The sequence below is a fragment of the Sorghum bicolor genome, chromosome 3 (assembly GCF_000003195.3).
Source record: "Sorghum bicolor cultivar BTx623 chromosome 3, Sorghum_bicolor_NCBIv3, whole genome shotgun sequence".
Lineage (NCBI taxonomy): Eukaryota > Viridiplantae > Streptophyta > Magnoliopsida > Poales > Poaceae > Sorghum > Sorghum bicolor.
This window is the reverse complement of record NC_012872.2, coordinates 73,522,525-73,547,538: the sequence shown is the minus strand read 5'-3', so window position 1 is coordinate 73,547,538 and position 25,014 is coordinate 73,522,525. Positions and strand designations below refer to the sequence as shown.

Here is a 25,014-nt window from a genome sequence, read left to right as displayed (position 1 = left end):
CAAAATAGATGAAAACTTTCGGACACCTTAAACGAAAGATCAAATAACGCTTCAGACACCAATTAGCACAATGGTTTACCACATAATTTTTTAGAACCAGACTCCTGTGCGGAAACAAGTTAAGAACTTCAAAATACTTCAGTACAATCAAGTACATAAGCCCACATAGCAGGTAACTTTGTCTCGAGTACAAATCACAAGCCAGAGAGTCCACCGGGCATGTTAAAGCAGATCCACTGGAAGCATTGCCGTAGGGTTCTCGTATCCTCTCCTCGAACCAACACTTGAGCTCACAGCAAGTCACAAGCACAGGCAAACGATACAGATAGAGTCAAGGGATAAAAGGCTTTACCTGCCGGATACACAATGCCACGGGTTCCTTCTACCTGCCGCGTCTAGGGGAAGGTGAACTGCTGCTTCGGCTGTCACTAGAGATGCTTCTTCCTCTAGGAGGCCTGCAAGCAGAGATATTCAGTTATGGAGCACTCTTGGCATATGCAAAAACACCAGAAGAAAACTAACATTACAAAACAAATACATATATGTTACCTTCTAGGGCTGCGGCTCCTTGATACCCTTCTTGGCCCCTATACAAGAAAAATATTTAAGCACTTAGTCAATATTACAAAGCATGACCAGCAACAGAGGGAGAAAGAACAGTATTACTTTGTGTTTGATGCTACAAATACCATATCAGTAGCAACACTCACCTTTCTTGGCGGTGGAGTAGGTGATCGAGAATATGATGAGTCTGACCTACCACGCCTCAACGGAGGCCCTCGTCCCCTGCATTATACAAGAGAATCAGAATTGTCAGGGTGTGAAAGAGGTACAGCGTCAGCTGGAAGATTTCTGTATCAGATCCACTACCTTCTTGGAGAAATTGATCTGGAGCGGGAGCGAAGGGGTCGGCGAGGAGGAGAGCGACTATAGCGACGTGGAGGTGGCGGCCTTCTTGGTGGGCTCCTCAACCGCCTTGGAGGTGGCGACCTAGAAGGGGGAAAAGAAGGAATGAACACAGCAGTTAAGCAAGCAGAATAAGGCAGAGGACCAAAAAAAATCAACAGAACTTTCAGATGAACCCCAAGACATGAAAAATAGAAGGGGCAAAACAAGTATCCAAATACTAGAAATCTAGAAGCGTAATGAGTACAGAGCTTAGAAACAAATCACAGGATCCTGTGTAGAACAACAATTAACTATAAACATGGGATACATATATCTAATCCACTTAAACTATCTATAAAAAAGGTACATCTAATCCAATGCTAGGAAATATAGAATGGATAATACTACATAGGTTTAGCACATCAGGGAAGTGCACAATATGGCCACCATTGTATTAAGAGGCCTTGCACATAAATAGAGACAAGCTCAAAGAAACTCACCGCCGCCTAAGAGGCCCAGGGGAGCGCCTGCGTGGTGACGGGCTGCCACGTCCCCTCCTAGGTGAAGGACTGGTTGAGAAAATAGCATCAGCAATTCCAGTGATCTATTCACAGATACTATAGATTTATAAAAGTTATTTAAACATTGATTACCGCATCGGTGACCTATGCCTCCTAGGTGGTGGAGAAGGAGAACGCCTTCTAACTGGAGACAGTGGTCTCCTGCGAGGAGGTGTGTCCCCACGCCTGACAGGAGAAGGATCTGGTCGGCGACGAATAGGCGGAGAATCAGGACGACGCCTAGGTGATGGGTCAGGTGGACGCCTGGGTGATTCAGCCCTTCGATTTGGAGATCGTTTCCGTGGAGGTGAAGCTGGCTTCCTTCGTGGAGATGCTGCAGGCAAGTATGTAAACAATTAAATCATCATAGAGCTGAACATGCACCTTCAGGGGGGGAATTCCTTGATACGAGCAGAAGTAACAAGCGAAGAATAAGGAATAGTGATTATATATAGTTTCAAAGCTTCAGAAGCTTACATTCCCTAGGACGCTGCTGGGCATCCTTTTCAGCACTGGTAACACCTTTTTCAATCTGGGGAGCATCTCTTTTTGGAGGAGGGGGCGGAGCTTTCATAGGTGATGCAGCCCTTTGGCGTGGTTGAAGAGTGAATCTCAACTTAACAACGTTTCCATCAATTTGACCCTGATAAGATTTTAGAAGAACTTGTTGTCCATTTACTTATCAACAAAAAGAAAAGACAAAGAGTTAGCATAGGGTAGAATGCATACACCATCCATGTAAAGAAGAGCCTTCTCAGCGTCAGCTCTCTTCTTGAATTCAATATATCCATAGCCACGAGGAAGGTTAACCTAAGAAAACAAATAGTAGGTGTTAGGAGAGCACCAGGGACAGATTTCCAGAATAAGAGAGCAACACATTCACTTACCATTCGGTCCATTGAAAGCTCCACATTCACTATTTCACCAAAGTTTCCTGAAAATACAGATAATTAGTCCAATACAGTTTTTGGATTCGCCAAAATTTCCTGAAAATACAGATAATTGGTCCAATAGAGTTTCTGGATTCATTTTGCAACATGTTGGCTCTTCAAAAGCACTTGTTTATTTCTAAGTGTCAATGTTCAAAAAGGAGCTGCTAGGCGGAGGGGCACCGCCTCGTCTATGGGGATAGGCGGTGTGCGCCATAATCCAGGGCTGCAAGCGCGCCAGGGGGAGGCTGCGGCAGGCGTGGGCATGGTCAGGAGGACGGCGGACTGTGAATGAGGCCAGGAGGTTGCATGCGACAAGCGGGGGCTGGGGCACGGCCGGGAGGAAGACGAGGCGGAGCAGGCAGCAGCAGCAGGACAGGAGCAGAACAATGCCACCATGGTGGAGAACCAAGGGCGAGCGGAAGAGCTGCCGCCGTCGAGACAGGAGAACCATCAGAAGGGACTTCGGGAGAGATGAGAAGCGTCGGGTCAGGAAGAAAGCAGACGAGCTGCGACTAGCGGCTGGGATGGGGGGGAAGTGTTGGCTCCTAGGGTTACACACTCTATATATAAATGCGCTGGACTTGGGCTGAAAATACTCCTACTGGGCTTCTTTTAGCCTTCCTTGTCGGGGCCTAACAGGCCTTTCTCTTTAATAAAGTCCACTTATCTCTTATTTCTTTTTCTTTTTTACACATATATGTATGTAAATATGTATGTAAATGCTAGCGCCTAGAAAACGCCTAGGCTACCCTAGGCTCTAGGCTATGGGTCAGCGCCTAGAAACTGCCTAGCGCCTTCTTGAACTTTGCTAAGTGTTGATGTAAGATTTTGTCAACAGTAAAATCCTACTAGAATCAGCAAAGCCAGTTGGCCGATTACTATGGCAACAGGAACACACCCACTGCATGAGGCTACCAGTGGGAAGATCAGTGTGCTTAACCAACCTAACATGGGTACATCATGCAACACATGATTGTTAGATAGATATACAAAATATATAATGGCTCCAATCATAAAGTAGACTGAAGAATTTGAATACTAAAAAATGCATATCATCAGCATTTTCCCTAAATGCTAAGAGGTCACTTAGGTGATAATCACTCAAGGCAAATTCATGGAAATGCAAATATAATCATGACAATAGACTTCCAAGTTCCAACAGAATAAAGGAAATGAAATATATAACACAAGCTCACCAAATATTTCTTTCAAGTGAGCCTCATTAACATTCCTTGATAAATGATCAATGCAGAGAACAGCTGACTCAGCAGGAGACGCTTTCCTGAAACCAATAACCATATATATCTTCAATGATTTAGAGCACAAGAGTTACATGTAGAGATAGATATGGAAACAGAGAACACGAAACCATGCATAGTTTCTGGGAAACAGATGAAATCTCTAGACATAACAGTAAAAGTGCAACAGCAGGTTATGTACATGATACTAACTTCCCCCACGAAAATACAAGGCAAAAGAAGTTGATGAAGTTATGAACAGTAAGTGGCAACATCACAGCTACAAAGAAATTTATCAGATGCTGCTACGACATTTTCTTAATAACGCGAGGAGCTTTAGCATCCAATATACTAAGAATTTTGAAGATCCTTTGTATCATTAGCCCACATACAGAATCCTATTTGACAAACTACAACCACTTACTTCATATATATATAAGACAAAAATGATATGATAGTTAAGTAGCAAGTGAAACTGCACGCTTAATTGTATAGTTATCAATAAACATAGCCAGAAAATTAAAGTAACATATGCAGTTTAGATGCAAACTTGTATATACCTAGGGGGTGAAGCCTTTTTAGGTGGTGGTGATGGCGAACGGACTTTCTTTGAGGGTGAACCCTTTTTAGGGGGCGGTGAAGGTGATCGGCCTTTCCGTGCTCCAGGCGAACTGGCAGACAACAGAATCCATAAGTAAATGCACTCAAGTTAAAGAGAACCAGCATAAGCAACTTTACAGTTCATGAGAAAAATACGTCATGTGACTTCATATACGAGAAAACAAGCCATGAAAGCAATAAAAATATGTTAACAGGATGAAACAAAAGCATGAGGCAGGTTGAATTCAATAAAAAGATGACAATAAATTGAATTGAGTAGCAAAAATGCTGGTCAGCACAGGCTTCTGCTATTATAGAAACTGCAAAAGGCAAAGCTAAGCAATGAGCAACAGCAGGAAATTGGAAGCAGTCAAAGGTGTCCATCTGAATTCTGAATGCTGGACCAGACATTTAACTTATGTTTCCAACTTATCACGAGCATGATTAAAAAAACTGGATTTGCCAATCATCAGTACAACTATTACTAAACTCTGGTTCTGTTTGATGCTGAATGGCTGCATCCATACTGTTGAGTGTCACAGGGATTAAATGTATTCAATAGAAGTAAGTTTGAAGACGCCAGCCACGCCTATAAACTGTAAAATTATCTGAATCAAGCTGCCTCGTACTAACTAGTCCAGACCTCAAGGTTTATGCTGAAGTTATAGAAGGCACTAGGGTTTAACGAAGTGACACACAAATAAGTAAGAAGTAAACGTTGAAACGGGGGAAAACTCGCTACCCCGACGAACAAACAGCACCAAAAAAAAAAAAAAAAAAAACCTCCGAACAAATGCAACAAAACCTAATAGATTAGCCTAGAATCAGTGGATCTATAGGGTGTAGAGTCTAGCCTCACCCGCGCTTAGCCGGAGGAGGAGAGCGGCTCCGGGACTGCGAGGACGACGACGAGAAGGAGCGGGAGCGCGACCGCGAGCGCGACGAGACGGAGCCGGAGGAGACGGAGTGGGACGGCGAGCGGGAGGAAGAGCCCGAGGAGGAGCGAGACGCGGAGCGGCCGCGCCGAGGCTTCGCCATCGTCCCCGGCGGCGGCAGTGGCGGCGGCCGGGCGAGCGTCGGCGACCCTGCGGTGTTGGGCTAGGGTTTTGAGCCGGTTGGGAGAAGGAAGAAGAGATTGGGTTTGGGAGTTCCACCCGTGTCATCAAGTGTGAAAAGAGCCCCTGCTGCTGTCCATGTCCACTCCTGTTTTTCGGCCCAACGGGCCCAATAGACGCCCCGCAAAGGTGTAAGGCCTGTTTGGCATAGCAGATCCGTGGGAATTGATTCTATTCTATTATTGAAAATGATTTGTTTTTTGCTAAAAAAAAATTAGGATAAACAGTTTTAACCCCTCAAAAACTAGGATAAACTATTTTCATAAAGTAATTCTATGCATACGTGAGTAAGAGAAGCCACTTTTTTAGCTCCTAATCTGTTGATTCATTTCAGAAATCACTTCACAAAAAAAATGTAGAATCATTTGTTAGGAAAAAAATCAGCAGAACTTCTGTATCCAGCTTAGAAACTGCTTTTGGGTCAAAACCTCAAAGAGGCCCCAACATGCGTTGGAGCAGGGGTATGTTAAGAATGTGTTGTAAGGTCAGTCTCAAACTCTCAATGCATAGTTTTATAGCATAGTTATCAAGACTATAAACTAGGTAACTGAGCCGTTTCATGGAGATAACACTCTCCTCTCGTCTGATGAAACTCTTTCATTTAATGACTCTGCTAAGTCAGCGATTTTACTTATGTGACGGCCTATTTAATGTGCATGACACTCTCATGAAACATACATTAAGACTAGCTTAAAAAATTCAACATTATAATTGTTTGGGGGGGCTTAAATAAATGTTTAGAAAAAAATAATTAAGGAGGGACGTATAAGCGTGGATGGGGGGAAATAATTAATCAAAGTGAGATCTATAACCACATCATATTTATAGGTGTAGAAAAAGGATATTCCAAAGCTGTACAAAAAATAATTATTCCACCAATTGCCAAAGGGAAAGGCAGATAGGGTGTTCCAGCAATAGGCAATAGCCGAAGGGAGAGCAGATATAGCGTGGAAATTAGTTAAAGAAAACGACATTCAACTGAAGTGGTATTATTGTATGAATCTATGAGCGAGCTGCACTTGTGCCATTTGAAAACACTGCATTGACTTTGTTAACTTGTTTATATATCTTTTGGTTTTTGGTCTTTGAACACTGTAGAACCAGAGGGCCTCGGGTTCCAGGTACATCCTAGCTTTCTGATACATACATCAGACAATGCACAAAGACTTTTGGAGGTCATGATCAGGATGAATCCACGCAGGCAAAGAACACATGAGCTTGCGGCGGCATGTGGCAGTTTACCAAGTGGAATTGAACAACATCAGCACGGTGAAAGTTTATCAAAACAAGGACAGTAACTTAAGAGCAGCGCACCACCGTACATGTGGCAACAGGTTACTCTATTCAGAAGTGCCAGGTTACATGTGGCATTCAGAAGTACATCTGGGTTACGTATTTCTGAATGCTTGTCAGGCCAAACAGATTTATAGATCCATCAGATAACATGTGGAGATTGCAATTCAATGGACTCCAATTGGACGTATTGCTTCTACACTTGCAATGTCACTCCATTCACAGCTGTACCTTCTACATTTTCCATGACCCTCCAGTCAGCTCTACGTCGTGGGTCAAATTTCTGATTGTCATTTTAGGTCCATACTTTTTCAGAGCATCAGGACGACACCAAAATGGCAATGGCACGAACCAACTGTCATTAATAATATAGCCACAATACAACGTCATACACAAATTTATACGAAACATTGAACTTATAATAACTGATGCACCAAATTACCGATTAATCTTGACACTGTGATCTCCATCTATAGTCCAGTCAAGCTTATTAGATGCATAATCATCATGGCCAGCTTCATCAACAGTCCTATTAAACACGCCAAAGAATACAGTAAATTGTTTTTTTAAGGATATAGTAAATTGCTTATTATGCTTTACTGACGCCGCTTCTCGCACAACTCCTGTACGTCATTGAAACCTGAATACACCGCATGACAAGCACCTGAATACCCGAACATACCTTTTTTTTCTCAAAATGACCCAGGACGTGGAGAATCTCATTACATTTTAGGTACCAGGTTCCTCCTGCACGCTTGTCGTAGAAGTTCATGCCAACAAATTTCCCGTCAAAATCAAGAAGGGGCCCTCCAATGCCAGCCTAGCCAGGAGACACAGAGAAGTCGTCATCAGTAATGTCAAACAGATATGGACATTAACTCATACTCCAATACAACTGTGTAATAATAATACGAGAAGATAGCACACGTACTTTACTGATTCTACACCTAGAAAAATGGAGATGTCCACAATCATGTTCGCACACCATGCTATCTTTGTGTCCTCTTGAAGCCATTAATTCGCCGGATGTGAAGATACGGCCAACAGCTAGTACTTCACGGTTGTCACGCCGACGATGTTGAATTTTTATTGGATGACTAGGACTGTAATCGTTGACCCTGACTAGAGCAATATTGTAATGTAAATTATAATGTTGTAATATTCCGGATGCCCGTTCTTTGCTTGGAAGGAACACTTCAATCTGCAAACGACACAATTAAGACTCCACAGATTCATAAAATGAACGTGGATCACATGATAGCTAGAATCACAAACCCTCAAGTTTTTCAAAATCTCATCTGCACGACGGGAATGTCTAATCAAGCTCGCTGACGTTAGAATAGTGGTACATCCATTCCATTCAATAAAGCAACCTGTGCATGCAAAAAACCTTTTTTCTCCTGAATATCGTAATTGATCATTAGTTAGTCGTGAACTTGTGGTTAGATACAGATATGAAATAGTAAACAGCACAATACTGCAAAATCACCATTGAATGAAGCAAGTGCAACGGTATTTTCATCTATGTTGGTGGCAACTGTTTCCTTTAGTTCGCTCCAAACACCTTTATCATGTGTGTCACCAAAAGGCTCTTCAAAACTATTAACCAAAATGCAATCTGGTTGAAAATACAATGTACAATACTTGTAAGCGGGACATCAAAGCAGTAAAAATACAATGCATGAAAAATCAATATTTATAGGCATTGACTCACCAGTTAACATTGTTTTTGGACGCTCGGGATAACCCAAGGATTCTAGATCCTCATTAAGCCCATCTCCATGTACTGGTGCAACAGTATCGATGGGGGATTGATCCTCATTAAGCCCATCTCCATGTACTGGCGCAACAGTATCAATAGGGGATTGATCCTCATTAAGCCCATCTCCATGTACTGGCGCAACAGTATCAATAGGGGATCCATCCTCATTAAGCCCATCTCCATGTACTGGTGCAACAGTATCAATAGGGGATCGATCCTCATTAAGCCCCTCTCCATGTACTGGTGCAACAGTATCAATAGGTCAAGTGACTGGCGCTAATGTACGTTGATATTAGATACAAAAAGTAACATTAACTTAAAATTGTGTGCAAAGGATCAGCACACACGATCAACATATGATGACAACCTGAGTTGAGCCATACCAAGTGATTCTGCTTGAACATGAGTTTTTTTTAGTGATTAGCATTAAAACTAAGAAGTACAACCGCAAACAGCTAAGCATACCAATAGTTACCACGAGTGTACAAATGTAAAAATGATTTTGTATCATTTGAGACAAATCTACAAACAGATACCATTACAAATGAACATAAATTACACAATGAATTATTTTGATGGTTAAAGTGTCATTATCTGCCCAGACCTAGTTAAAGAGACATGTTCAACTCAACTGTGAGTGTCAGATAGGGCTGCAAGAAACCTGAGCAGAGTAAAATAAGGACCATCACACCTGGAATCGGTAACCCAGTTGTCTCTCCTTCGTTGCAAATTGTTTTGTCCTTTGTTGACCTTCTGGCAGGGTAAGATCTTTTATTCTTCTTCGAGCTTCTCGTGTGACCATCAATTCTTCTGTTCTTTGTTGAGCTTTTTGTGAGATAAGGTGTATTCATCTTCAAGCTTCTTGTGAAATAAGTTCTTGTGAGATCACCAACTCTTTCATCCCTCTTCGAGCTTCTTGTGACACCATCACCATCCCTATTACTTTTTACCATCTTCCAAGAACTGAAGCAGGAGTTTAAAAAAAGTAAGTGCAAAATGTGAGTCAAAACAGTACAATGATGCAGTGAAAGTAACCCACATCTACTAATCTGAAGGTTGCATATACAGATTTTAAGTCAAGGTTGATGGCTCATGACCTAACGTAAGTTTTCTTGTAAACTCAAATATCAACTTTGATAAATATAAACCAAGAAAATAAGTAAAAGAGAATACAATTCACTCGATGAGTTTGTTGGACAGTACTACAAACAATTACAAAAGTAAACTACAAACAATTACAAAAGTAAACCCATAATGCCATAAGCTATCATTTCAATACCTTTTCCAGATCAGGCATACAGAAACACAATTCACCAACTTTGGTAATTTTGATAGGGGTCTCCAAAACTGGGTAGCTGCATATGCTCATTTCTTAGCTCAACTATGTCATGGGGGACTAATCTGAAATACAATCATATTTTTTCATAAATGTGTAGTCTTCCATAACTAAAAAGAACAAATCCCAGAAAACTTAATATGACTGAAGAAATTTGTATGCTGGCTAAATCCACTAACGCCCCTTGTAAATTCTATCATCCACAACAATTCTAATTCCTTTACTCTATTAGACCATCCGTAATGAGTAATGTCACATTCCAGACTCCAGAGTGTAAGACAGCATACATATAAAACCATTCCAGGAGCAGCCCGCCAGCATTTAGCAAGAAATAGGTACAGGTAGCAGGTTATGCTGTTATGCTTCATATAATTAGGCCTTGTTTGTTCGCGATTTTTTTTGGTTTTGGCTTATCTAACCATAGATTAAGATTTGTCTCGCAAATTACAGCTGCACAATTAGTTATTTTTTATCTATATTTAATGCTCTATCTATGTATGCTTCTAAAGATTTGATGTGATAGAGAATCTTAAAAAAATTTGGGAACTAAACAAGGCCTTACTCAAGGCAATGCAAACATTTACAAAAAGTTTTGTATGAACAATGAATGAATAACTGCACCCAAAACGAATCAGGCGCGCGACGGCCGGACAGCGCGCCGCGTTCCCACAACGCACACGGAAGGCGGCATGCTCGCCTCCGCCTCCTACACCCCCGCACTCCGCTAACTGAAGCGGCTGCTCGCCCAAGACATCCCCGCCGGACGTCATCCGCCACACCCGGCCATCCCTCTACATCCCGAAACCACTTCTTGTCCAACCCGGGCACTCCCAGCGTCCTTCTGAAACACCCAGGCGGTGAGCCACAGCTCACCTCCAATCACACGGATAAGGTGGAGAGGGGGGAGGAGATAGGAGGAGGAGGAGGGCGCGACCCCTCGTCGCCGGCCGTCGGCTTTACCTCCTCGTCGAAAAGAGGAGAGAAAAGAGGGTGGGAGATGGAAACGAACGAACCAGGCTCTCTCGAGACCCGAGTTTATAGCAAGGAAAGAAAAAGAAAAAGAAAAAAAAAAGTGTCTGGCGCGGCATCTATGTTGGGCTAGCCCTGTTTTCCTCAGCCCAGACCCCAACTCTGTACAATATCTTTTACGGTTGTACGGCCTTGTTTACTTCCCAAAAATTACAAAATTTTTCAAGTCATCACATCAAATCTTACAGCACATATATAAAGCATTAAATATACAAGATAAATCTTTTGACCTTAATTAATCTATAATTGGACAATATCTATCAAATACAAACAAAATACTACCGTATCCATTTTGCAAAAAAATTATAACTAAACAATCATTAACAGTCACCTTCACACACACCCACATGTATAGGTGGATTAAAGTAAATAAAATAACTAAATTCCATTCTAGCTAGTAATAATTAATTAATTTTCACCCCAGATCACTCCAAAACACGTGAAGTAAAAGTTGGGCAAACAAACTCTTTGATCAGACATAAAGATAAATTATGTGAACTCAAGTTGGGGAAGGAAAGATGCAACAATTTTTAGTATGGCCTCCTTTGGAATGTAGATTCCTCAAGAATAGGAAAAACATGATTAGAGTTGCACGAAACTGCAATATTAGCCTCTGTGCCTACGTGGTGCTATTTCTTACCTGCGAGTAGAGTTGAAAACCGAACAAATATTTTCTTATATCCGTTCCTCCCAAAAGGGGGAAAACCGTATATGGATAGTCCGTATCTGAATCTAGACATTTAATATCCAACTATATCTGAATCCGAATAGATGTATATGAGATAGATATCGGAATGATCCGGCTCTGAGATCCGTGAAAAATATAGGACAAAATAAGGGATATGGGACGTGTCTATATACTCCCTCCGTATAAAGTTTAGAAGTCGTTTTGGACAATGTTTGGATCAACATTAAAAATATAAAATCATCAATAACTTTTACATTGTTAAGTTTGAAATATAAAAATTATATGAATAGATTTGTCTTGAAAATACTTCTATAAAAATATACATATATCATTTTTTCTAAATATTTTTATAAAAATAAGAGGTCAGTTGTATTTTAAAGACCATATCGCTATCCTAAATCACTTCTAATCCTATACGGTGGGCAATCGGTACTTGCTCATCTGGTAGCAAATATCTTATACTTTGGAATAACATTTGATAACTTTTTTCTCCTGTTGCTAGTACAGGATAAAAATGCAATATGATATTGGAAGATGTATTTTATTAAACTCCGAAACCATACTGCTAATTTCAACAAGGTGCCGACACATCACAAACTCAGATTAAATTGAGCCATCAAACAAGAGGATAATGTAACTGACACTACATGCAAATTTGCTTAGGATACGCTTCCAAATTCATTAGTTAATCTGTCTATACTACTAAAAATACGTTTATGTTTTGTCAAAAAAGAAACACTTACGATGCTACAAGTACAAAATTATATACAGCACAAAATGTTTCATTGGAGTGTTCCTTCGGCTTCTTGTAAGTTGTTACTTGTGTGAGCTAACATCTTTCAAAAATCTTGTAAAGTTTCTCCAGAGAAGCAATCTGCACAGTTTAGAAAAAAATAAATAGAAAGATGTTAACAACCATTGTTAACAGCCATTGTTATTATCATCGACAGAGGTGAATCATACAAGTAACACTATTTCAAAGCTTGGCTACATGTTGACAGAGTAAAGGACAAGACAATATACTCAAAAACAATGCAATCCACAGGTAGAGGCGGTGATGATACTATGATTTGTCCGAGATAATTTGCAGCTTTTTACTGGCAATTTAAAGAAAATGCAAGACCACATGTACACGTATTACCTTGTTAAAAGATTATGCCAAGGACATTGCAATGATTAGAATATGGGATGGCGGTTTCAGTTTCAGAAGTATGCATCAATCTGGAGGCATATTTGACAGTACCAATAGTACAAGTACATGCATTTCTAAATAGGACTCTGTATTGGCAATCTGTTGAACAATTCAATGCCAACCTGGTGAGAAATATAAGAGCATGTATGTAAAGCATGCCAATGAATTAGGTGCAGCAACTAAACCATCCATAAATCAAAGTACAATGTCTCGGGTTTGGCCAAATCTAATGGTTTGTATACACACTCAAAGGTGTACATGTCAAAGGTTTGAAACACAAGGGAACAAACCTGAACAAAGGTTCCATCTGTTGCCATTGACTTTGGGGGCTTGAGGAAAAGTCGCATGGATGGAAACAAGACATGCTGAATGGTCCACTCGCGTTGGGACCATGCTGTCTCTGCTTCCGCAAGTAATTCGTGATCAATGTCATCTTCATCTGTGGCACAATTCACCTTTTAGTGCCAATAGCAAATAATGCTCATGAAAATATATGTATTCATTGAACCTATGAAATATGTAGCCCTAGCTGCCTAGCATCATATATCATAATTATCAGTGTTTTCTTTATTTTTTTTCCATCTCATGTCATAGGAGTGGTTTCAGGGTTGTCAACTGGGATCAAATCCAGCTTCAGTTATTGATGATGTCTACTAAGATGTACACCTTGCAACTCTTGATAATGTCCTAGCACTAGTAGCACCTCACAGAGTAATGGCTGCAAAGTACGCCGCTAACCTGTACTATCAACATGTTCGCCACTCGCCATGCAATCTTTATTTTTCTTGTAAAACTGAACGCCACTCCCTGATGGATTTGGAAGGATGGGTGGATGGAGTGCATAGAAGTTCCCAATAGCAGCAGCTGTCGTTCTGAAGCACTCTTTCTCATCATCCCAGGTAACCTATTTTAAGATTGAAATTGCTAAAAAAAATCAGGGTTGCCAGAACTAGGAGGACTGCACCATCCAAAAAATGCCATGAGGCAACATATATCAGGGCTCAAACTAAGAAACAAGTTAAATAAGAAGTTATGTTCAGATACTTATATGAAAAGCTAACTAAATTTCAAACACTGAAACAGTTCTGAAAATGAATTACTTGCCATCTCGATAGGGAGTGTATAGTCTAGCACTATAGTTCCACGCTCCAATTTTAAATTACCACACATAATGAACTTGACGACTTAATAAGAGAAAACCTACGTCATTCCCCATAGTCAACACAAACTCTGGGAGACGATCCATATCAGGGGTGTACTGATCAAGTACAACTGGAAGCCTGGTCAAGTTCCCATCTTGATCAACATGAATAGAGAAGTACTCATTAATCATCTCAGCGTTTTCTTTCAGTATCTTCGAGTTTACCTGGAAAAATAGATTATGTTCGTTTAAAGAGCTATGTAACAAGAAGTTGGCAGATTAAAACTGAAATAAACAAACTTATAAATATTACACATCACCTTAGGCACCTATCACATTAACCAAGATTTTCGGCAATTCAGAAAACAACTTACCTCTGCAATCTCCAGTTTCTCCTCTTCATTTTCATCACCAATTAATTCATCATCTTTCAGTGCCATCAGCAGCAGCTCCTGAAGAGGAGCTGGTTCACTAAGCTGTATAGCATTGAAGTTTCCAAAACGGCACAGAGCTTGCTGGTACATGAGTTCTTTACTGCACCGTAAATTGAATAATTAACATACCATGAAATTAAATACTAAAATGTCCCTTGAAATAAATAATATCAATGCAATATGTCGAAGTGGCAGCAGTAGTTGCAATGCAGGTGGTAGCAGTGTGATGGTCTGGCATGGCATCATGAAGTCCTGAACAACTTTATGTGGGCATGTATGCATCTTATCTGTATGGTTAGAGTGGAACTGGGTTTCTAGTGCCATCTGCGAATCATGTAAGAATTTTTGTTTTTGCTCATATAAGGCACTGGTCATATGTGGAAAGGACGAGAGATAGTTCACTGTGTTGGAGTTACCTAACATTTACAACATTGACAAGGTATAAGTGAGTATTGTGCTGTATCAAAGCAAAAATTTCATCAGCCAGGCCAACATATGTGCAATTCTTAATAACCTCTAAAAGACCTGCAGCAGTAGATAAAACATCAGGCTAATAAGAATAAAGGCACTCCTTTCAGTCATCAAAGGATAAGATGAACTCACCAGGATGGTAGTGAGAATCTATTTCCATAAGAAGCTCATGACGGCTAGATAGATCACCAGCATCCTTTGGATTCCTCCTTGATCTTACAACATTTCTTGTAGAATCATGTAAACATTGAGAAATAAAATCAGCCTCCGCAAAAATAAATGATAGCAATCACAGTTTTCACTTCCTAAAATAGATTGTTTGAATTAGCAACCAGCATAGAAAAAAAAAGGAAAGGACAGCACTCCCAATAAAACGAGATCCAGCATGCAAGCAAAAAAAAACATAGCAAGGATAGGATAGCAACTTTGTAAACAAAAAATAAAGGGTGCATGTGAGGGGGTGAAGTGGTCAATGATACAAATACAAGATCAAATCAAATGATGAGGAAAATCTGAAAGGAATGCTCAGTGGTTGCTATCTTCATAATTAAGAGCCTACCTGACAGAAACAAGGTCAGATTTCTTTTCAAGATTTGAAGATTGCCCATGCCAGTAAGTGTGCAACCTTCCAGATGGATTGCGTGGATCAGTTCTGACCATTTGGCTCACAGGAGTCTTTTGAGATTTCATTCCTACAGTACAAATGGTTTATAATGAGATGATTCGCTGGGCAGGATTCAGACACTGCTGATCAGGTAGCAAATAGTAGTAAGCAATTAACTCATACAGTCATATGCCAAGGCAGTATAGAGTACTACTGGAAAACATTTAAGCTTAAAAAGTTGTGATCCATTATATGTGTCGATTAACATTGTACATACCAGAGGCTATTTTGACATCAGTACCCTTGTCCTTCTGTGTGTAAACTTGAGTAAGTGCCGAGGAGTTTACTGCCTGCAACTTACACGGAACAACATCATCAATGGTACAGAAGTTAACATCAAAGTTCAACTACATATGCAGACAACATAGGGCGTTTCAACTTTCAAGTATAAGAAAGTCTGTTATTATAAATAATTATTATAAATAATGAAAATGAACATGCTTGACCATCGCCAAAATCATATGCCATAAAAAACCACATATCAAATAAAGTTCTCAGGTCAATGCTTGTGTTTATAGGCAGGGTCACCCAGTGAAGAGTCATGTTTCCAAGAAAGATTTTACGAACATGGTGACCAAGTATGTAATCAAATGTTGTCAAACAGATATATGGCAACTGACAAGTAAAGTATAGTAGCCGAATACAGGCTATGACCCAGAAGTACTGCGTAATATCAATGTTCACAGTACATATACAATCCAAGGGTAAGTATGTATGGGACTAAGTAAGAGAAGCAGGTTTGCAGATACACAGTGCTAAATAGCCAATTCATTACCTGAGTTTGGAATATCCTTGTGGTATTAGAATTCCTCAGTTTTTCCTCAATGGTATTTTTTATAGTTTCAATAATACGCTCTTGATTCAAGAGGCTAACCTGAAAGTCAAAGTATTCACAAAAGTATCCAATCATTTGTTCTATAATTGGAAAAATTAAAAGAAAGAAAAATGCTTGAACATCAGAAGCAGAACAGCATACCTCTTTTTTGGTTGGGTGTATATTGACATCCACATGTTCTGATGGAAGATTGATGGACATGTATATGAAGGGTTTGGATGCTTGAGGCAACGTTGCAGAGTACACAAATTCAATTGCCCTTTTTAAAGAAGTACAGTCTACAAGCCTATCTGAAGAGTAAATATGAAGATACATAAATGATAAAACAGAGAAATAATGCATACGGTAGAAAACAAAAAAGGAGCAGCTAACTTGACTAATTCTGACCAGAACTGCAAAGGTGGATTATCTACATGATCATTCACATTGTAGAGAAAAACTTTCCAAATCTAAATAAACCAGCACATGTTATTCACACAGGAATGGAGAAATATTGGATCCCTAAAAAATTCACTAGTACTATTCTCGTATGTTTCTACCATTTATGAAAAGGATCATCGTGATCTTCTTTGCCACATAATTTGCATTTGATATATAACCATCCATCTTGAAGACTGCATCTCCAGCATCCTCATCTGAAACTTCTATTTCAATCAGATCACGAACAACAGAAGCCCCATAGACATTCCTTATAGCATCCAGTCTAGAAGATGTGCTCGAACTATGAACATCTGCTCTATTGGCTCCATGCTGTGACATAAGAAGCAAATGATACCCTATTGAATCTGATGAGTAATGATATAAAGGGTGCCTTATTAAATCTGATGATGATATAATGGGGGAAAAAGGCAGGGATGTTTACCTTTCTGCAGGAAAAGTTCACATTGATGTGATGGACTGCAAAACGACTAATGAAATCTACAACCTTGGGGTAGTCGTCATTGGAGTTCTGCAATGTTTTTCTACGAGCTACCATATTGTAAAATAAATTTTCAACCTGCAGAGAATTATGTTGTTGCAAACCTTACAGACATATCCAACGGTATTAAGCAGACAAGGAAGTAGCACTTCATGTTAAACTGACCATGACTTGAGTTCCTTTAACTGCAGCACAGGGTTTTGGCTCGTTCTCCATTACTCCATCTTTATAACAAACACTGACGAGGACAAGTGAAGACATGGCATAACTTATATCAGCAGCAAATATATAGAATACAGCAGAATCATAAAATTTTGAACTGTTCATGAACTAACCGGTAGCCATGAAGTTGGCCCTCTGTTATTGTTGTCACAGTAACATGGCCAACATAAGTCATACTGGCCAGGGCCTCCCCTCTAAAGCCCATAGATTTTATGGTCTGTAAATCCTCATATGCAGATAACTTTGAGGTAGTATGCCTTTCACACAATATAGGCAAATCCTCAAACTGTGAAATGGAAATAAATTAGCTACTTATAAGTACATTTTCAGTTGGATGTTTTAGATGAAACAACGAAAATATAAACAGAGCATATATTGAATGCACTTACATCCTATAATTGAGAGAAGGCCCCTCAAAATGCAACAAATCTTGAAAGTCTTAACAGACCACATAATGAATATGCTTATCCTAAGATAGGCAGCAGGCCCCTCGAGGGCAACAAACCTCTTGTGGTCAAATATGACTTATAGGACTAGGAGTAGCATCCAAAATTGTTGCAACATCATGTCCAAAGAGGAACGACGACGGTGCAAAGGTTACTCGCCAAAAGGAGGGACAAAGCAAATCTGTGGAGCTGCAGACTTCCGGCAAAGACAAAGAGTGTGTGGTTTAAGAGTGAATGGTGCAGAGTCTTCACATTGGCGATATGAGTCTCTAGCATCTAGTCTAGACTAGTCTGATCAAAATGAGATGGTGCAATCTGATGTAACGTGACACAACTTGATGTATCCTGATATTTTCGCTGGACCAGCGGGGCCAGTTCAAATTGAATCGTGCCATCGTAATTTATTAGTCATTCACATCCTGGTCAGCCTAACAGGGGTAATTATATCCTTATAGTTTTGTTCTCTTAATATTGTTTGCAATTTGGTGACATACATAACATTTCAAATATATCAAAGCACAGAACCAACTGTCCCTAATGGTTCGTTCCTCATTCATGCTTGGCAATTCGTTGAATCCACCAACCGCTCCAAAACGTACTCAGGGATAGCATAATAAGGCAACAATAGCATCTAACAGTCACACTCACACTCCTACAACTACTCGACGCTAGAAAAGTGGGGGTCGGTTTCAGGGGTTTAGGGTTTAGCGAGCATACCCGGATGCCGTGGCCGTCGTCGGAAACTTGTATGAGCTTGAGTCCTCCGTCCTTGACGGTGACGGAGACCGTGGACGCGCCGGCGTCGAGGCTGTTCTCGACGAGCTCCTTGACCGCCGACGACGGGCGCTGGATCACCTCCCCCGCCGCGATGCGGTTCACCACCGATTCCTCCAGCCGACGGATGCGGGGCGGGTCCCCGCCGACGCGCGGCGAGGGGTCATCGACGTCCATGGCCGCCGTGGAGGCACGGAGGCCGAGAAAATGGGGGTGGGCTTGAGCTTTGGTTTTGGAGTTCGCGCCTACTATGCGGTGGGCTGGAGCTTTGCGAAAGGAAATTGTTCCAGAAAAAAAAAATGGGGTGGGCTCTGAGGTTTGTTACGCGTGATATCCTATCCTCCTACTATGCGGTTTGGAACAATTTCCTTTGGTAAAATTAAAAGCAAGTAAAAAAAATTGGTTTACGGCAGTTTTGAGAAAAAGCATTTAGGCCTTGTTTACTTCGCAAAAATTTTCAAGATTCTCCATCACATCGAATCTTTGGTCGCATGCATGGAGCATTAAATATAGATAAAAATAAAAACTAATTGCACAGTTTACCTGTAATTTGTGAAATGAATCTTTTGAGCCTAGTTACTCTTTGTTTGGACAATATTTGTCAAATAAAAACGAAAGTGCTACAGTAGCCAAAAACCAAAATTTTCGTGAACTAAACAAGGCCTTACATTAGATTAGCTTCAAATTTCAAAATTAGAGAAGATGTATGTAAAAAGTTTGTTTTCTCCATCTTAATTTCTAACCACGGAACGATTTTCCAACAACAAATACCCGATTCTCGCCTGTCCGACCTGTGAGTGGGACGTGGCAGCTGGGCGCTCACCGCGCCAGCAGGCAACTCTCGTTCGTCTCCACTCTCCGGCGAGCGCCACACCCGCGAATCCTCCACCAGATCCTCCTCTCCTCCTCCTGCTGCTGTTCGTCCCCGATCCATCTGCAATCGGATGGGTAAGCATCTCCGCCCCTCGGAATCGAGCAGCCGCCAGCGGCCAGCCTCTTCCTGCCCCCGTAACCAACCGCCTCATTCCTAGTTCCTACCGACTAACGCGCTCCGCTCCTCCTCCTCCTCCTCCTCCTCCGCCAAGTCTTGCTCCGGTGCGCCGTTGATCTCTGCGGCAGCGCTCAGGTTGGTTCGAGCTGCCCGCTCTTCCAATCCCCACCGTATCGCGGTTCGTCCGTGCGTGACGTCTCCTCACGTGGCTAGCGCTGCAGGTGGTTTAGATCGGCGCGGGGCGCGACGCCGGGGCCGAGTCGAAGCACGGGATCCATGGAGAGAGCCAGGCTCACGCCGTTCCCGCCGAGGGAACAGGCCACGACCAGGATATGCAAGGTGTCGAGGTACTAGTACTGCCGCAACTTATTACACTACACGGACGGACGACACTACACTGGTGTTTGAGCTGAGGAATTTCTGAATCTGGATGCTTATGTATAAGATGTTCTTTAGTCCTACTAAGACTATCTCCAACAATCCTCACCCAAAATACAAGACCCATTTATCCTTTGGTAGCGCTACAGGTAAAAGGTTCCATACCTATTTTTAGTCTTCTCCAACAACAAGACCTAAAAGACAACACTCTCTGCAAATGGGTCTCGAGGAGAGAGGATACCCAAATTTGGGTTATGTCTCTTCTGATACCCAAAGTGGGTCTTGTGTATGGGTCCTCTGTTGGAGGCTATAGGTATTGTGTTGGAGACCCATTTTGGGTTTGGGTTCCCAAATGGCTCTCCTGTTGGAGATAGCCTAACTACAAGCGCCCGCCTCGATTCCCTGCAGCTTTGCTACAGAATTGCTCGAGATAAGGTCCAAGGAGCCGTCCCTCCACGTGCTGCTTATAGCTGGGAATCCAGGTCCGTGTGCCGTCACGCTTATGGTTGAGCAAGAGACAGGATTCGTAATGTTGAAACGCTCTTGAATGTAATGTAACCGGTTTCTTTTTTGTAGGCATAGCTGCGTTTTATAAGGACTGTGTCGAGGCGCTCTATGAAAACCTCGGTGGCCAAGCATCTGTTACAGGTAATCGCAGAATGCATTCTTCTTTGGATGTCGTATGGACTAGTAGTATCTGTGTGACTTGCTGCTTGCTGATGAACCTTGCCTGTTTTTCAGCAATAGGGCACATTTCACATAGCCAGAAGGTAACTTATACAACTTACCTGATGTTTGTTTCACATGCAACTATGGATGCCAAGAACCCTGCAGCAAACCTTGTAATGCACACATATTAGAGGTCCTTAAATGTTTGGCCTTTAATTTAACTTTGTTTAGATTCCTTATTCAGCATATTAGTATTGCCAGCAGAACTGATTCTAATATATCTTATGGCAGGATTATGAGCATGGACGATTGTTTTCATTGTATGAACAAATTGACCACAAGGTGCAGTTTCCATGCTCCATCAGTTGAAACTTCTCTATGTTAATTTTTTTCCATTTTTGTTTCTGCTGCAATTGGTTTCTGCAACTTCTGTCACGAAAGAAAATAGCAGAATAGAGAGGGAAACCTCATATTTGTTTCATCTGCCATCATCTTAATGCGTTCTGTTTCATGTATTGATTTACTTTTTATCAGTTTGTTTGAGAGAAGATTTAATTCCTTTATTTGCGTGGCCAACAGGCCAAGGCTGCCCTGTGGTTTTATCCCATGTTTATCCCGTTTAATTGGTGTTCATGCATGCAGGTAGATTTCATTGAGCAAGAGCTTCAGCATTCTGAACAACCAATAGTTTTGGTAAACTTTCGTCTTCACTGCTACAAGCCTTCATTCAAGTTGTTCTATCCTAACTGAAAACTCTAGTATGTTTCTTGACATACTAGCATACAAATATGTGTAATCTAAATGAGTATTACAGATATCATAGTTTAGGTGCTTACTCTTGTTTGGAAGTGGAAAGTCATAGTTTCCAAATAATATTTGGATATTTATACAACCTAGAGGAGTATGCATCACAGATTTGACTGCTTGAACATCTGGCCCAAGTTCTCATTTGCCTTTTATAATGTGAAATCAGAGTATTATAGAACCTTTGTCACTCTAATATTCACAGAATTGTTATGGCGTCACAGGGTTTTATTAATATAGATTAACATGTTATGTTCAGTAACTCTGGAACATTCAGATCTATTCCTTATTTAAGTACCCTATACGGAGCATGCGCCTTTTATTACCATCTCTTCATTAGTCTCAAAAGAATTGCATTTGTTTGTTTAAATGAAGGTTGGTCATTCAATTGGTGCATACATAGGCCTGGAAGTCTTCAAAAGATTTCAGAATAAGGTCTGGATTCTTCCCATGTCTACCAGTCCTCTCCCACAATCTGCCCATAGCATTTACTATTGTCTTCGTTTCTCCTGGACAGATAATTTTTTTTGTAGGACTATATCCATTTTTAAAGATGAACAAGAGTTCTGTAACACAATCAGCAATTGGATATATTGCTAGGTACTTAAATGCTCTGATCAAGTTTTTATAATTGCCATCATAGCATGTTGCTTCTATTGCCAAAGTTTTGATGATAATCTAACTAAGGTGGCATGATTGCAACAACACTGAATATATTGCGGTGAGCAACTGATTGCTAGTCAAGTCAAATAGTATAGGATGATGCAATATAGATCCCATTTGAACAAGCAATGGAACATGGGAAGCTGGATATGAGTGAAATATATATAGCTGGTTATAACTTTTAAGTTAGTTGTCTTTTTCATCTGTTCAGACTTAATTTTTGACTTGAGTTTCAAATCTGCTCCCAAATTTACTAATCATTTTTCTGAAGTGTGCCTTCTCAATTTGGATCAGATCATCGCTCCTAAGTAAATTGGTTAGTTCATCTGCATCTTTGATTGGGTCACTCCGACCTTCAATTACAAGGGGCATTGTGAGAAGGTTCCTTGGACCTTCATGGTCTGTAACAGCTGTTGATGCTGTATGCTGCCATCTCTTAAGGGTGAGTTCTGACCTTTTAGTAACCAACTTGGGTGAGTTGTTTTGTTTCATATGCTTCAACTGTCACAAAAAAGGTTGAGACGTCTGCCCCATTTTCCGTGCCCTTGCAGTATAATACAGTGCGCAATGTTCTTTTAATGGCGATGACAGAGTTCCAAAAGGTAACTCACAATGGTGACTACTTGGTATTCTACATACAGACGAGGGCCATTATAACAACACTTATATTTTAGTTACTAGAGCCCCTCCATCCTTACTTGCATAGTGGTTATGATTATTTCTTTCTCCTTACATTCCAGCTTACTGAAGAACCAGACTGGACTTTCATCAGAGCACAGGAGGAGAAAATGGCTTTTTTGTTTGGTGTGGATGATCACTGGGGTCCACTTTCTCACTTAGAAGAGGTGAAGTGATGCTATGTTATTTGACAGCGTTCTATTCTGATAGCTGGTGTTGGGGAATTGGGCTGCTAAATGCTAACTATCTTCTGTTGATTTGGAGGATTTACAGATATCAAAGCACGCACCCAGGGTCACCCTGTCGGTTGAAACAGAAGGTCACACACATGGTTACTGCTGCACCGAGGCTGGATCGGTTTGGGTTGCAGACTACATCGCGTATTTGATTAAAAACCAAATGCCCGTTAGAAACAACTGATGTTCATTTGGCAAATGTATCATACGACTCTTTTCTCTGAAAGAAGTGAATAGCTGGAGTGTTGAGGTTCCGGTTATGATATATAATCCACATTTGCAAGTGGATTTTGTTTAGGGTGCTCTCTAATTATTTAGACCATCCATATTCTGGTGACCGAATGCTTGATGCAATGTTTCTCAAGTCATGTTTAGTAATCTGCGACGTCATCCGAAACATAAAAAAGAAGTTCTCACCAATTGTCCCTAAAAAAAGTAGGGTAATAAAGCCGGTCTTTGTGGATTTCATATCTCTATTTCTAATAATATTTATCTTTTAGAAATAATACAGAAGAGTTTTATCCTATAAAACTCTCTCTACTCCTGTAAAATTTTTATCCTCTCTCCATAAATATAATGCCATGTCAGCATTTTTTATGTCCATAAAATATCCATTGACATTGGCCTAAAGGCATCTTAGGTTAGTCCCCTTAAGGGTTTCATATTCCAGTTATATTCTAAATTTCCATAAAATATCCATTTATATTCTAAATTTCATTCTCTAAACTATCATTTTAGAGAGCTATTTGCATAAAAATTATTTTCTATATATTCTCACACTCCAACAATTTTTTTATTTCCCATGTGTGGTTTAGAGAGTCATTCTCGTCTTCTATTTTTGGCTGGTGAAAAATCCAGAATAAAAAATGTCTATATTTGGATAACCATTTAGAAAAGTTGTTGGAGGGTAGTTTTTCATCAAAATCTATATATCTTGAAGATGCTCTTATTACCTCATTAGCCAAACTCAGCTAGTTATCAATAGGAAATAAATAGTTGATTGTTAGGAATATATATATACGCAGCCCTAATAAATAGTTGATTGTTAGGAATATATATATACGCAGCCCTCGTTTGGCACAGTTCCAACATCTGCTCCTGGAGCTGTTTGAAGCTGTTTTATGCCAAATAGCCTAAAATAAAACAATTACACCCATGAAGCCTCTTAAAACATGCTCAAATAAAGTATGTATGAAAGATAGAGCTGAAAATAGTAGCTTCATCCATCTTAACTCACTTTGGTGGCCCCTACGTGAGATTTTATGAGGGTATGTTTAAGGAGGTCCATATATGGAGTTTGTCTTCTCACATGGTTTAACAAACACAACTCCAACTCTATCAATAGAGCTGCTCATGAAGCTGAAGCAAAAAATGGCTTTCACTAGTGAAGTGGAGATATGCTAAATAGAGCTAGTATAATTAGAGTTGAAACAAGTGTCGTTAGCACTTTCCAATAAGTCAAACACTTTTAACTTTGGCTAGTATATAAAAAAATATTAATATTTATAGTACATAAATAGTACATTAGATAGATCGTTAAATCTAATTTTACAATAATTTTATTTGGAGATATAAATGTTGTTAATAGTATTTTATGTAAATCTCGTCAAAATTAAGAAAGTTTGAGGAGTACAGATACTATAATAACGCTTACTTTGGGGATGGAGGGAGTACTTGCCTAACATTTACTTGCTTTGACTAACAATTAGTCTTAAGCGATTACAGCCTCTTAAATAATACTGAATCCGTCCTAAATTATAAGATATTTGACTTTTTTGACATTAAGATTTACCATTCATCTTATTGAAAAATTTATGCAAAATGTTATTTCTTTGTCGTGGCTTGATTAATTAATAACAATTTTCAAGAATAACTTAAATTTGACTATGTTTATATAATTTTTTAAATAAAATGAGTGATTAAATTTAAAATAAAAAAGTCAAACGTCTGATGTTGATGTTTTTGTTTATGGCTGAACTAAAGATGAAAACCCATGCCCCTTTGCCATTGAAAATGACCCCGAACAACTAATCTTGTCCTCTGCCTTCCCAACTTA

General features: G+C 40.2%; 4 protein-coding genes across 12 annotated transcripts; 1 reads left to right on the top strand and 3 right to left on the bottom strand.

Annotated features, from left to right (window-relative positions):
• Positions 75–5,368, bottom strand: LOC8077388 (serine/arginine-rich splicing factor SR45). The gene is made up of 12 exons (XM_002456921.2): positions 5,078–5,368; positions 4,179–4,289; positions 3,577–3,662; positions 2,336–2,382; positions 2,178–2,258; positions 1,926–2,091; positions 1,542–1,782; positions 1,389–1,457; positions 871–990; positions 711–786; positions 550–587; positions 75–455 (listed from the first exon to the last, which is right to left on the bottom strand). Exons 1-12 carry the CDS (start codon positions 5,254–5,256, stop codon positions 383–385), a joined length of 1,287 nt encoding a protein of 428 aa, XP_002456966.1. The 5' UTR covers positions 5,257–5,368; the 3' UTR covers positions 75–382.
• On the bottom strand, positions 6,552–10,800 carry LOC8077387. 4 transcript variants are annotated; one of them, XM_021457580.1, is made up of 10 exons: positions 10,598–10,751; positions 9,668–9,789; positions 9,080–9,351; positions 8,341–8,628; positions 8,116–8,244; positions 7,902–8,026; positions 7,558–7,827; positions 7,309–7,446; positions 7,069–7,155; positions 6,552–6,981 (listed from the first exon to the last, which is right to left on the bottom strand). In XM_021457580.1, exons 3-9 carry the CDS (start codon positions 9,339–9,341, stop codon positions 7,147–7,149), a joined length of 1,221 nt encoding a protein of 406 aa, XP_021313255.1. In that variant the 5' UTR covers positions 9,342–9,351; positions 9,668–9,789; positions 10,598–10,751; the 3' UTR covers positions 6,552–6,981; positions 7,069–7,146. The 4 variants fall into 4 exon arrangements, with proteins under 4 accessions (XP_021313255.1, XP_021313253.1, XP_021313252.1 ...); XM_021457578.1 differs by having other exon boundaries at positions 7,069–7,446; positions 10,685–10,800; XM_021457577.1 differs by having other exon boundaries at positions 7,069–7,446.
• LOC8074096 (DNA mismatch repair protein MLH1) lies at positions 12,008–18,851 on the bottom strand. Its single transcript, XM_002456919.2, has 16 exons — positions 18,483–18,851; positions 17,433–17,605; positions 17,263–17,335; positions 17,041–17,175; positions 16,718–16,928; positions 16,320–16,468; positions 16,119–16,217; positions 15,561–15,633; positions 15,239–15,371; positions 14,812–14,906; positions 14,625–14,733; positions 14,149–14,308; positions 13,838–13,999; positions 13,372–13,537; positions 12,924–13,072; positions 12,008–12,315 (listed from the first exon to the last, which is right to left on the bottom strand). The coding sequence occupies exons 1-16, from the start codon at positions 18,714–18,716 to the stop codon at positions 12,271–12,273; spliced, it is 2,166 nt and encodes a 721-aa protein (XP_002456964.1). The 5' UTR covers positions 18,717–18,851; the 3' UTR covers positions 12,008–12,270.
• LOC8077386 (lipid droplet-associated hydrolase) lies at positions 19,313–23,426 on the top strand. 6 transcript variants are annotated; one of them, XM_021458105.1, is made up of 14 exons: positions 19,314–19,487; positions 19,625–19,665; positions 19,752–19,877; positions 20,317–20,390; positions 20,485–20,556; positions 20,650–20,750; positions 20,869–20,919; positions 21,220–21,270; positions 21,757–21,816; positions 21,899–21,981; positions 22,339–22,486; positions 22,596–22,646; positions 22,785–22,889; positions 22,996–23,426. In XM_021458105.1, the coding sequence occupies exons 3-14, from the start codon at positions 19,807–19,809 to the stop codon at positions 23,140–23,142; spliced, it is 1,014 nt and encodes a 337-aa protein (XP_021313780.1). In that variant the 5' UTR covers positions 19,314–19,487; positions 19,625–19,665; positions 19,752–19,806; the 3' UTR covers positions 23,143–23,426. The 6 variants fall into 6 exon arrangements, with proteins under 6 accessions (XP_021313777.1, XP_021313780.1, XP_021313776.1 ...); XM_021458101.1 differs by having other exon boundaries at positions 19,744–19,877; XM_021458104.1 differs by having other exon boundaries at positions 19,315–19,487; positions 19,744–19,877; positions 20,650–20,678.